The sequence below is a fragment of the Myxocyprinus asiaticus genome, chromosome 21, assembly GCF_019703515.2.
Source record: "Myxocyprinus asiaticus isolate MX2 ecotype Aquarium Trade chromosome 21, UBuf_Myxa_2, whole genome shotgun sequence".
Taxonomy (NCBI): domain Eukaryota; kingdom Metazoa; phylum Chordata; class Actinopteri; order Cypriniformes; family Catostomidae; genus Myxocyprinus; species Myxocyprinus asiaticus.
The window spans coordinates 12,763,438-12,777,167 of NC_059364.1; the positions used below are offsets into that span (position 1 = coordinate 12,763,438).

The 13,730-nt window shown below is 38.2% G+C and overlaps 1 protein-coding gene across 4 annotated transcripts in view; it reads left to right on the forward strand.

Annotated features, from left to right (window-relative positions):
• The window catches only part of LOC127411638 (alpha-actinin-1-like), a 39,601-nt gene that overhangs the window by 17,728 nt on the left and 8,143 nt on the right, over positions 1–13,730 (forward strand). For all 4 annotated transcript variants that reach the window (XM_051647344.1, XM_051647341.1, XM_051647342.1 and 1 more), the window contains exons 4-17: positions 1,441–1,527; positions 2,144–2,231; positions 2,353–2,431; positions 3,352–3,433; positions 4,656–4,741; positions 8,460–8,552; positions 9,271–9,501; positions 9,862–10,009; positions 10,139–10,289; positions 12,144–12,252; positions 12,437–12,577; positions 12,693–12,875; positions 13,316–13,450; positions 13,543–13,722. In XM_051647344.1, coding sequence (XP_051503304.1) covers positions 1,441–1,527; positions 2,144–2,231; positions 2,353–2,431; positions 3,352–3,433; positions 4,656–4,741; positions 8,460–8,552; positions 9,271–9,501; positions 9,862–10,009; positions 10,139–10,289; positions 12,144–12,252; positions 12,437–12,577; positions 12,693–12,875; positions 13,316–13,450; positions 13,543–13,722 — 1,793 coding nt within the window. The remainder of the gene's footprint in view (positions 1–1,440; positions 1,528–2,143; positions 2,232–2,352; positions 2,432–3,351; positions 3,434–4,655; positions 4,742–8,459; positions 8,553–9,270; positions 9,502–9,861; positions 10,010–10,138; positions 10,290–12,143; positions 12,253–12,436; positions 12,578–12,692; positions 12,876–13,315; positions 13,451–13,542; positions 13,723–13,730) is intronic.

The window sequence follows — 13,730 nt, forward strand, 5'->3', positions numbered from 1 at the left end:
CAGGGCTAAAACAAAGTGTGGATATAGGTCTGACTATGCAAGACTGTAGTTTGAAGTAATCACTTTTCTTTGCATGATACATTGACTGCATTTATACGATAGCCTATGTCGACGTTGGCTAGCTAGCCAGCTTTATCAATAGCTGTTAGCTAAATTTGGTGGATGACAGTAGCTGTTTATAAAATAGACTGTACATTATAAATATGTTGACACAATTCAGTATTGATGTGATTCCATCACAACTGTCATTTTGATATATATCGATGCGCTATTGTTTTATAAAAATAGAATGTATATATTTTCTGTATAACCAAGTTATGTTACACTAATGAATGGGTCTTTTTGCATTATCTTGAACATTGTCTAGCATTCATTTCATGTGTTATTATAGTTTAAATTTAAGCTAAAATTACACAGATCAATCCTTATGGCACTATATTTCACATGCTTTGCAGTTATGTAAGCTTACCTGTCCAATAAGAAGAACGCCAATTCAGGGTTGGTTTTGATCCCCAAAACCGAACGAAGGTCCCTCCAGGAAACAAATGCCCTGCCGATGTTCACTCTAGTTTTCGCTCGACCACGATCACATTCCCACTTAGCCAAACAGGATTCAGTAGATACATTTTAATTTTTTTGGCTTACTCTGAGTTTGTGTAGGAGTCAGTGTTGTGCTGGCAGCTGGACGTTTACTGGATTTCATCTCTAAGATAACGTTACCTAGTGTTGCAGACAGTTGTTGCTGTTGAATAGCGGAAGAGAAGCGCTGAGGCAAGACCTTTTCAAGCTATCAGTGCGCTCCATGTGCGCTCCATTTTAAGGAGCGCACATAAACGTAACATCCTTTGGATTTTCCCGGCAAAAGCGACCTGCTCCCTTCCCATGAAAATCAGTCAACAGGCTTTAATAGGCAACATAGGAAGTCCAGAAAGGGCTCATTTTTGGCAAAAAAAGGGCAAATATTATATGAAAATTGTTACATATTGCACCTTTAAGGGAAGTAAAATAGCTAAATGCAATACAGTGTAGAGAATTTGTGGTGAAATGTGCTGTCATGAAATTAATGTCAATGCAAAAAATTCTAATGCTCTTCAAATGTCTATTTTCTTTTAAAAAACATTTTTATTACCTTTATGCTAAATATTGTAGAATCTTATTTATTTTTATTTTGGGGTTGAAATGTAACCTGGTCATGTTTCCATGAGATTCACACTTATATAGCCTACAGTTAAAAAGGAACCCAGAGAGAATTTCATTTCTCCTTACGTTGCATGTTTGTTATACTTGTGTCTTGGGAGCAGCTTGCCAGTCTAATTTCTTGTTAATGCAGAATTATTTGGCCAATAACCTGCTTTCTGATTGTAATGGGGATTTTCCATGAAGCATGATCTTATTGTTGAGTTGTTAAATGTACTGTTGGTGTGTGTTTGTTCTGCTCAGAGATTGTTGATGGAAATGCAAAAATGACTCTGGGAATGATCTGGACCATCATCCTTCGCTTTGCCATCCAGGACATCTCAGTGGAGGGTAAATCTCACACACACACACACACACACACACACACACACACACACACAAACTACAATTACTTTTGGTAAATAGCCTCTTTTGGAGTTCTAAATATTTCCTGTTAAATAAAAACATAACATCAGGAATGTCTGAGTCATTTAAATGGCACATTCATCTTTCCTCTTCTTAGATGGGATTCTGTTTTATATGAGAGTATGCCAGACTCAACAGTAAGGATTTTTTTCTGTTGGGCTAGTTGTTCTGATTTTTTTCTTGCCCTCAATATTTTTACTGGCCCCCACTTCCAAGACTATCACAAGTCACTCTTCATATTTAAACGAAACCTCATCTATTTGGCCAGCTGTATAAGTTTAACTTTGAGACATTATTAAATCAGAATTCAATAAAACAACGTTCAAAACTGAAAACCAAATTTTAAAGTTTAAAAGGCATAAAAACACATGATCAACAAATGTAAGGTCTTATAGGGAAAGTGACAGTTCCGTCAACTGCCCCGAAACTCTATCACACTGTAGTCTGACTTCTTTATTATTGACCCCTAGTATTTATGTTTAATACACTGTGTGTGTGTGTGTGTGTGTGTGTGTGTGTGTGTGTGTGTGTGTGCATGTAGAGACCTCAGCTAAGGAAGGCCTGTTGCTGTGGTGCCAAAGAAAAACAGCTCCCTACAAAAACGTTAACATTCAGAATTTCCATATCAGGTGAGAAGACAGGAAATGAGGCATGGGAACAGACCGTGAGTGACAGAGGTACTGCAACTGAATGCTGAGTTGCATAGTCATATATTACCTTTCTCTTTCTTTCTCTCTTTCTCTCTGTCAGTTGGAAGGATGGATTGGGGTTCTGTGCACTCATTCACAGACATCGTCCAGAGCTCATTGATTACGGTAAACTGCGCAAGGTGAGGCATCTGTCTATCTATCTATCTGTCTATCTATCTATCTATCTATCTATCTATCTATCTATCTATCTCTGTCTGTCTGTCTGTCTGTCTGTCTATCTCTGTCTGTCTGTCTGTCTGTCTGTCTATCTATCTATCTATCTCTGTCTGACTGTCTGTCTGTCTATCTATCTATCTCTGTCTTTCTGTCTGTCTATCTATGTCTGTCTGTCTGTCTGTCTGTCTATCTATCTCTGTCTGTCTGTCATCTATCTATCTCTGTCTGACTGTCTGTCTGTCTATCTATCTATCTCTGTCTTTCTGTCTGTCTATCTATGTCTGTCTGTCTGTCTGCCTATCTATCTATCTCTGTCTGTCTGTCATCTATCTCTCTATGTCTGTCTGTCTGTCTGTCTATCTATCTATCTCTGCCTGACTGTCTGTCTGTCTATTTATCTCTGTCTGTCTGTCTATCTGTCTGTCTGTCTGTCTGTCTATCTATCTCTGTCTGTCTGTCTATCTATCTATCTATCTATCTCTGCCTGACTGTCTGTCTGTCTATCTATCACTGTCTGACTGTCTGTCTGTCTATCTATCTATCTCTGTCTTTCTGTCTGTCTGTCTATATATCTATCTCTGTCTGTCTGTCTGTTTGTCTGTCTATCTCTGTCTGTCTGTCTGTCTGTCTGTCTGTCCATCTGTCTATCTATATATCTATCTCTGTCTGTCTGTCTGTCTGTCTGTCTGTCTGTCTATCTATCTCTGTCTGTCTGTCTATCTATCTATCTATCTATCTATCTATCTATCTATCTATTTCTGTCTGTATGTCTGTCTGTCTGTCTGTCTGTCTATCTAGCTATCTATCTATCTTTCTATCTATCTATCTCTGTCTGACTCTAAAAGATTATGTCACATGCTTTGATCTTTGCTTCCCCACTCAGGATGACCCAATGACTAATCTGAACACAGCCTTTGACGTTGCTGAGAAATACCTGGACATACCAAAGATGCTGGATGCAGAAGGTAAGACATGTAGAGAAGGACAGTTGTCCTCTCTGTTCTGCTTCCCTGTAAAACTAGGTTAGACCGATCTAAATATAGAGCTGTAGGAGGCATGCAGGTATATGTGTGTAGGTTGAATTACACCCCAATTCTGCAGACATGATTGTGGATGTTTCCTTTACAGTTGTCCTGTTTGGAGGGATTTTTAGAATTATGGTCTGTGATGCTTCATGTTGAGTTTGTTACATTGCTTGCAAAGCAACTCACTCTATTGATAGTACTCAAACATACTGGTTAGGGCTTTGTTCTAAACCCCTAAACTTAAGAATTAAACATCTGTAATTAATTCAGCCCTGACCACTTAACATACAGACTTCATACTTTGTTTTGTAGCTAATCGCAGGCTTAGGTGTATCTATTTTCAGCTTTTGCAAACTTTATACTATCTAAGAAATTTAAGATTAAAGTTTGAAAGTCTCCTTTTGACTTACACTGATAGAATGTGTCTTTCAAACTGACAGTGATGGGGTTATCGTAATATTTGCACACTGAATTCTGATTGGTCTTCTGTCTTACATCTATTTGCAGGGATTCAAACTACTCACCTTTCAGTCACATTTTCTAAAGCTAATTTGCCCAAATATTTTGGTGATATTTTCTACATTTTCCTTATTAAAATCTCTTGAAAGGGTTAATTTAAGCTTCAAAACCTAAAGATTTTTTATTTTATTTTAAATACAACAAACAAATCAGCAGAAATTATACATCTGAAAAACCTGCGATGACTTTCACCTTTTTCACCGCTTATGAGTTTGCATCCCTGTATTTGCATACTAAATTGTGATATTTTCATTCTTACATCCATTGAAGCATTTAGCTGCCTTTATACTGCAAAGACATTGTTTCATTTTATGTTGATTCTCGTGCCTAGCGGACAGAAAACAAGACACGTACTAAATGTCGTGTCAATGTCAAGTGGCATTGATGCAAAGTGTTATATACAGAACCAAACCTAGAACTTAAAAACTATTATTTTCCTGCCTTGCAAGCACTGGTGTTTTTGTAAAAAGTTTGAAGGTGGTTACATTTCAGCTTTGTGTCTTTTTTACATTATAGTTTTATTATAATGGATTAATGTCTCCATTCACATTGATAACTCTTATTTTACACAGGACATCACCTCAGATGGGCCTCTGAATTGTGTGACTGTGTGTAATGTGCTCACCCCCTTCTTTCTCTCCAGATATTGTTGGTACAGCCCGTCCTGATGAGAAGGCCATCATGACCTACGTTTCTAGCTTCTACCATGCCTTTTCTGGGGCGCAGAAGGTATCGCAGGGCACCCCCTCCTCCCAATGTCATAAACTTCTGCACTCACCATAAAAGCCCCTTTCTTTCTGTTTCTGCTAACTGGTTTTTGCGATTACCAGTAGCAGTGATCACTGGTTGCCGAGGTTTTCTGTTACCGGGACTACTTTCCTAACAGTCTGGCTTTCTCTGTCTTTTTGCAGTGCTAAGCTCTCATGCTTCTCCTACAGTTGTATGAGACTTTCCACCTGTTGCATGAAGGACAATACGTTTTATGATGAAGGCATGAGTGTGTCTCCAGTCTCCTTAAAGTACTTTCAGAGACATCCAAATGTTCACGTAAGGCTGGGTGATATATCAAATATAATATATAATTAAAGCTGGCGTGAAACGGAAGTTGCGACCGAATTTACTTCGGGATTGAAATGTATTTTCGACTGAAATGGCTTTTCGAACAAGAAAAAAATGTAGGGTGGGGACTTGATTTTATCCATCGGTTGTTGCATACTGGAATGGAGGCAGATCTGAATGTGAGTTTGCAGTAGACTCACAGACACAAACAAACACATCTTCCACCATGCTGCTCGAGCCAGAGCACCGGCTCTACTGGGGAAATTGAGCAGCGATCTAAAAACACTGATGATCACACTGATGATCAAACTGACAACATAAACGCACAAGCACATCTTGGTCTTTGCTTACGACGAGGCTGTAGCATTGAGAAATTAGCTATTTTTTTTTTTTGCCAGACATCACAAAGCAAATATATCCAAGAGTATAATTACATCTTGCAAACCATTTTAAATATTTATATACATCTATAAGACATTATCATCATCTGAAAACAAAACAATCCATTTCTTCCATTTACTCTCAAAAATTGGTATGTGTGACGAGGAGGAGGGCGGGGCCGGGCCATGAGTGTGATGGGCCTCCTCTGTGCCACAATTCCTCCAGCATGAGTTAGGGACTTTAGTAACATTTTAATTCTTGAGGTTATAAAAAACATGTAACGTTTTTCCAACAGAACTCACGCCACACTTTCGAACTTGTTGAAGTATGCTGAGTCGTGCACATTGTGTCCCATTTATCAGTAGTGATAACCATGTCCAGTTCTCTTTCCCATTTCAGTCTGATATATTTTGTTGTATTACTCTTGTTGTATTCAGTAGTGATCACCTCAAAAAATCATGCTTGAAATGTCTCAAACACAACCACGAATTTGCCTCTTCCTCCGAAATATAATTTCAAGCCAGCTTGCCCGTAACTAAGGAAGTTTTGGAGGAAAACAGCCAAAAATACACTTTGTATATACACCTTGTCTTCATATCTGCATTAGCTGCTTTGATGCCAGGTTTGTTTACATGACTGTTGAACGTCAGCAGAGAAGAGTCAGTCATATCATCGAAAGAGCAAGTTATGACATTTTAGTTAAAGATTATGGTCAAATTTATTTTTAGTTTTTTTGTAATAAAAGAGCATATATGCATGAATGAATCATTCATAATAAGACAATTAACATGCATTAATAAAATAAATAGGGTCAATTTTCATTTCATGCTGTTCCACAGAAGGAAAGAAAGAAGGAAAATCAATAGTTTTACCATCCTTCCTTGTCTTGCGACTTGGGAGAATGAGAGTGTTACGACAAAAATGTTTTAATGAATCGATGCAGAACTCTGATTCAGCAATTCATCAAAAAGTCATCACTTAAAAATGTTCATAGAAGCCTCTGTGTGTGATTCATTATTCATATATTAAAATGTAGGATGTAGGTTATATGTAGATAAATATTGCTGTTTATTACTACATTGGTGCATATAAATAAAAATATGACGCATCATTTTTCTTTGTGCTCATTCAGTGAAAAACATGCCTTGATTATTTTTAACCAGTTTTTTGTTTTGTTCTTATATTAAACATGTTCAATCTACTTTCCAACAATGGCTGTTTGGTTGAAATAAAAAGCGCCCTTTTAAGTCATTTCAGAACAAATGAATATTGTCAAAAGGCTGGCAAATATCGAGATAATTTTTAGCTACTGTAGCACCCAGCCCTACATTCACGGTACCGATGAGATATTCTGGAGACCTCTACATGCCTTTTATCATTCCTGTGGAACTGTGCTCCATTCACCTTTGTGTCTATGCAGTCTTTTACTCTGTGCTTTTTTCTCTCCCTTCCTCTCCACCTTTTATTCTCTCTCTTCTCCTACTCCCTCTTTCCCTGGGCAGATATCATTAGTACGTTGCGTCCAGATGAAAAGGCCATCATGACGTATGTGTCATGTTACTACCATGCCTTCTCAGGCAAACAGAAGGTGAGCGCAGACCAACATCAGCCAATTAGAACAGAGCTTCCACATCACAATCACAGTCAAGTCACGGCAGCGAATCAGATCTCTGCTTTAATGTCCCAAACTCCAGTACCTGTTCCAGAGAAAGTGTAAGAGCAAAATTTTAATTGAAAATGAAGTGCTGATTAATCGCAATTAATCGCATGTATAAATATTTGCTGTGAAAGGCCCTCAAATAACAATAATTTAATATATAATGATTAAATAATTATAATACCGGTACTTCAAATAATTAAAATGCATTACATTATTATTGCATTATGTCGTGTCGCTAGTGTCAAGCAAGCCAGCTGAATTTCATGCACCTAATCATATTTAACCTGTTGTTTTGATTAAAGTTTGTGTTACATTCATTAATGTGCTAGATTTATGACTCATCACACAAGGTTATTGAATGGCTTCAGACGTGTTATAGAAGGAGTATAGCACACAAGGCATTTGGAATACTTTTATGGTATGTTTTTGTCCATTTTGGAGACAAAACAGTCTTGAAGATCACAACCTACTTTTGTGTTCCACAGAAGAAAAACATCAAATCAAAAATCAATATTGGTGTGACATGAGTATTAGTAGATTGATGTTAAAATTTTAATTTTATTTGTGAACTGTAACTTTAATATTACTTATGTAAAGTATTTCTGTTTTATTTTTTATTTTTGGATTTTTAAAAATCCATTGGAATTTTCATTGGAACAGAAAGTCTATAGAACGATATAGACCTATTGACAAAAAGTTAATTCAGTATAATGTTCTTCAATGAGGATTGTAACTTGGCTGCTCATTATTCAACAAAACTGAAATAATGTATGCAGTTCATGTTTTCATTGATTATTTTTCAATAAATGTTATTTTTTATTTTTTATAAAACACTATTCTGTAGAAATGGCGAAATCAAGTTGAAAGAAAATGCAGTAAAAAAAAATTCACAACTTGAATCCCCTATTCATCATTATTTTGTGCCAATATATAAGCAACAGTACTGATAAGCATTCATAAGACACTCGCAGTGGTGGGGCTTTTTTCTTATTCCAAAGCTATTCCCTTGTGCACAGTGCAGACCTCTGTCTGTCATTGACAATGCTAAACTGAGCTTATCATTGTTTTTTCCTCTTCCTTTCTGGCTTTTAGACTTGCAACTCACTTCCCTATCTCCGTCCCCCACCCCCCTCCAAAAAACAAAACACATCTATAGTTAAATTTATAGTTAAGCAGAAGTGTTATTTGATGTGCACAGTAGCAGTTGATTGTTTTTGGTAATAGTAATGTAATGACTTGAGCACCTTAACACACTTAAACACACAGATTACCTTAATAGTGTTGCCATGGCACTGATGTGGTTTCCACAGAAACGAAGCAGATTCACTCTGTGTTTTCCCCCCTCAGGCCGAGACAGCAGCAAATCGGATCTGCAAAGTGTTGGCTGTCAATCAAGAGAATGAGCAGCTGATGGAAGACTATGAGAAACTAGCAAGTGATGTATGTGAGCACAGTCATTCATGTTCTCTCCTCTACACTCCTGTCCTCCTCTCCTCTTGTCTCCTTGTCTCTCCCCCTCCTGCCATCTCAACCTGTGCTCATTTAAGGCCAATGAGATTTTTGATTATTAGCTTAACTCAATTTGAAAAAGTAATTGAAAGTAATAAAAAAATAAAAATAAATAAAATGCAATGGAGATTTATATTCTAGGTATGCATAGTGCTGAAATATTGCATCTGCCACAAATTACTTTTTGTGACCGCAATCTCTCTCTCTATATATACATATATATATATATATATATATATATATATATATTTTAGAAGTTGTGGAACTAGAAAATTTTTTACATTTCTATAGTTAATATACATTTGTGTAGTTAGGCCCATCCCTAAAATATTTAGTCTGCTACTGTTTGTGCTTTGTGAGTGCAAAATCTATAAAATTATTTTTTTTAAATCTTTATCCAGTATTGAGGAACAACCAGAAAAGAAATGGAAATGTATTAGTCAAATAGTGTGGGAACCCTGTGAGTAATTCAGAATGAAAACATTTATATATACCATATTAACAATCCAATCTCATTCTCTCTCTTTCTCTCTCTACCTCCTCCCCTTGTGTTGCTCATTCTGTCTGCTCCCGATTTTTTCCAATTGTGCATTTTTTCCTCTTTTTTTCCTCTTGTTTTTTGGTGTATTCTCTTACCTGCTCTATCCAGCTCTTGGAGTGGATTCGCAGAACCATCCCGTGGTTGGAGAACCGTGTTCCTGAGAACACTATGCAGGCCATGCAGCAGAAGTTGGAGGATTTCCGGGACTACCGGCGACTTCACAAACCGCCCAAAGTTCAGGAGAAATGTCAGCTGGAGATCAACTTTAACACACTGCAGACTAAACTCCGCCTCAGCAACCGACCTGCATTCATGCCCTCAGAGGGGAAGATGGTGTCGGTGAGGATTTAACACACACAAACTCTTAAACCAGCCTAAGATGGTTTGCTGATGTCTCCCAGCCTGGTCAGGCTGGTTTGTTTGCTGGTTTCAAAGGGGTTTTGGGCCCTTGTCAGCTGGACAGGCTTGGAGACCAGCTAAAACAGCTGAGCACCAGCTTGGCCAGGCAAAGAGAGCACCTAGACCAGTTGAAGAACAGCTTGGTGAGGCTGGAAGAGCACCTAGACAGGCAAACCAGCTCAGTCTGGTTAAGCTGGGTTTTTTTCAGCAGGGTTCCCAGGATACAGAGCATCGGAGTCTCTTAGAGAACTATAACTGGATATTCAATATTGGGGAGTAATTTATTGTCTGCATGTGCAGGATATCTCTAATGCTTGGGGATCTCTGGAGGGAGCAGAGAAGGGTTATGAAGAGTGGCTACTTAATGAGATCCGCAGACTGGAGAGACTCGACCATCTCGCGGAGAAATTCCGTCAAAAAGCCGCCATCCACGAGGCCTGGACTGAAGGTATCATCACACAAACACACAAGTCACACATCTGTGTGAATACATGTAAAAACATACTTTTTCTTTGTTTATAAGATGTTTTTCATTCTCTCTCTGTTTGGTTTGTCTGATCTTTGTGGCCCCCTATAGGTAAGGAGGAGATGTTACAGCAGAGAGACTACGAGACAGCGTCCTTGTCTGACATCAAAGCTCTGCTGAAGAAGCACGAGGCATTTGAGAGTGACCTCGCAGCTCATCAGGACAGAGTGGAGCAGATCGCTGCCATCGCACAGGAGCTCAAGTCAGTTAACACACCGAAAACCTGATCCAGATGCAATTTCATGCTTTAGAGGAATAGTTATTCTGTCATCATCAACTTACCCTCATGTCATTCTAAACCACTTTGACTTTCTGTCTTCCGAAATTTAAGGAATATTCTGGCCACTCTTTTCCATATAATGAAAGTGAATGGCCATTGGTGCTATCTAGCTCCAAAATGACAAAAAAGAATCATAAAAGGTATCATAAAAGTGATCCATATTACTTGTGCACTATATTCCGAGTCCTCTGAAGCCACATGATAGCTTGTATGAGGAACAGACCAAAAGTTGTTATTCACTGTGAGTCTTGCCATCCGCTAGAGCTCTAAAATCAAACATGGTGCCTTTAGATGTGTTGCGTCAGGTTTGGTCACAAGACATGGAGAACCAATGATATTTGTTGTCATTGATGTCAAACCTGACGCAATGCATCTCTAGGCACCATATTTTTATGTGCAATTATAAGGACCACTTTTATCATTATTTTATAGAGCTTTTTTGGTGTGGTCATTTTTGGAGTTTTCACTTTCGTTGTATGGAAAAGAGTGGCTGAGATATTCAGAATTTCACCTTTTGTGTTTCACGGAAGAAAGATGGTGTTCCACGGTTTTCAAACTGGGAGGTGCGCCTCCCCTGGGGGTTGACAGATGATAATTTCACCAAGTAAAATCAAAAGATACATAAATACAATAAAAATTGACTGTGAAGATAAATAAAAGTTATTGGCATAATGGACCATAGTCCAGCTTAATAGACCGTAGCTCTATGGCTTTGTAATACTGTTAATGTCAAGAGCACCACATCCATGTACCCGGTTGCGCCAGCGTGAATATCCGCTCGCACGTGGACGTTCTTGGCTCTTGCTCAAAACTGGACACGTGCTCCCAAATAAACTACGCTGCTCTGAAATCTCCCTGCTCTTGCTCAGTGTGCCCTCAAAACATGTCCTATGCATTCGCCAATTTATTATAAAGCCAAACAGCTCTACCTCTGTTCATTCATATTCTGCCTCTGCAGAAATGTTATTTCAAGGGAGAAACGATACTGGAGTTTGAGTAATCAACTCGCCATTTGGCTGGTAACTTTTTTGTTAGAAAGTGCATAATGCATAAAACATGGTTAAATTCAGATTGTAAGAATGATATTCTGATGCTCGCTGACGATGTAAGTGATGTGAGCAAATAAAACCGTCAACTAAACATCTATTGCAACTGACATCTTCTGTCACCTCAGTGGAAAACAGCTGCACAAGTTTATCTGGGGCACAGAAAATCCAAAAATCACGCATGTCCATTATTACGAGTTCAACATGAGACCGGCTCGATGTGTCTTCATGTGTTTGTGACAGGTGCAGTTTCACATAGAGATGGAGATTGGCTTGTGTGCTGCGAGTTTATCACAGATATAGGCTAAAAACAGTTAAGTAATCCTATTGTCATGAGGACAAACCAGAAATTTTAATAAAAAATAATGCAGAATACGAGTACATATTATTAATAGAAACAAGTATAGCTGTTAATCATGCATCAGTGTTTAACGCATTGGCCGAATGAGTCTGTCAGACTTAATTAAAGGTTATTAATCATCAGTGGTGATAATATTACACTAGAGGAAAATACCTGATAAAACTTCAAATAAGTGGCCAAAATGTACCTGCTGTCATATACGTATTTAGATTGTTTTTTTGTTTTTTTTTTACATTTAGCATAGGCTATGTTATTTATTAATTATTTGCTAATGTAAATGCCTATACAACTTTATTGTATGTTTGTAAATCTGAAGAAAAAAGAATCTTTACACTCATAAGGCAGACTTGTTATTGTCTCTCTCTGTAGTGAGTTGGAGTACTATGACTCTCCCAGCGTAAATGCTCGCTGTCAGCGGATCTGTGATCAGTGGGATTCACTGGGAGTTTTGACTCATAAACGCAGTGAGGCCTTGCAGGTAAAACATCTATTGAAAATACACCCCATGAACACACAAACACCTTTCATATACACACCTGAAATTAATCCTTTTCCATGCATGGCATTCTGACCGGCAGCAAGCGGTCCCACCTCTGTGGTGACATGCTGTGTCTGGCACTTTTTTGTGTGTGTTCCTTAGCTCATTATTTCTCTTTCCTCAGAGGACTGAGAAACTATTGGAAACGATTGATCAGCTGTACCTGGAGTTTGCCAAAAGGGCAGCGCCCTTTAACAACTGGATGGAGGGAGCCATGGAAGATTTGCAGGACACTTTTATTGTCCACACCATTGAGGAGATACAGGTATTGTACATTAATCTCTCTTTCATTCATTCATTCTGGGGTCTTTGATGCAAAAGTTTAAAAGTAGTTTAAAATATGCAGAGGGGAAATGTTTGTGTGTGTGTGTGTATATCAGGGTCTCAGCACAGCCCATGAGCAGTTTAAAGCCACACTGCCTGAGGCGGATAAGGAACGACAGGCCATCCTGGGCATCCATAATGAAATTGTTAAAATTGTGCAGACATACCACGTCAACATGGCTGGCACCAACCCCTACACCACCATAAACCCACAGGAAATAAATGCCAAATGGGATAAGGTTTGAGCTCAATTACACTCAGAACATATAGCTGTGAAGTGAATCAGAGAAAGGAAAAGAAAATAAATATATATTTTGTCGACCTTTAATGTGTAACCATGTTTTACTATATATTTTATAGTTGTCAAATGTAACATGTTAATGTATGCGATTAAATAAAATATGCATTTATACATTTTGACATTATAACTGTTTCATTCTGTTCTGTGTGATTTCTAAAAACTGATCAGCACCTTCAGAATGGTAGAATGTGTTATTGTTAACAATAAAAAATTATGCAATTAATTTTTTATCTCCTGACAGCCAAAATGTACTATATATTGTATATATATGTACAATAAAATTGGGAATAAGAAAATGGAGACAGATAGAGACTCTCAATCCACGTCTGCTTTCTTTTTTCTTTTTTTTTTTCTTTTTTTTTTTTGCTATCCTCTCAGGTGAGGCAGTTAGTACCCCAGAGAGATCAGGCCCTGATAGAGGAACACGCCCGTCAGCAGAACAACGAGAGACTGCGCAGACAGTTTGGTAATCAGGCAAATGTCATTGGTCCCTGGATCCAGACCAAGATGGAGGTGGGACATGAGAACCAACAGAAAAACTAAACTAACAGAAAAGCAGAGATCTTATAGTATCTTATAGTGCTCTTTTAATCTTTTGTGTTTAGGAAATTGGCCGAATCTCTATCGAGATGCACGGGACCCTGGAGGATCAACTGACCCATTTGCGGCAGTATGAGAAGAGCATCGTAAACTACAAACCAAAGATTGACCAGCTCGAGGGAGACCACCAACTAATACAGGAAGCACTTATATTTGACAACAAACACACAAACTACACCATGGAGGTATACAC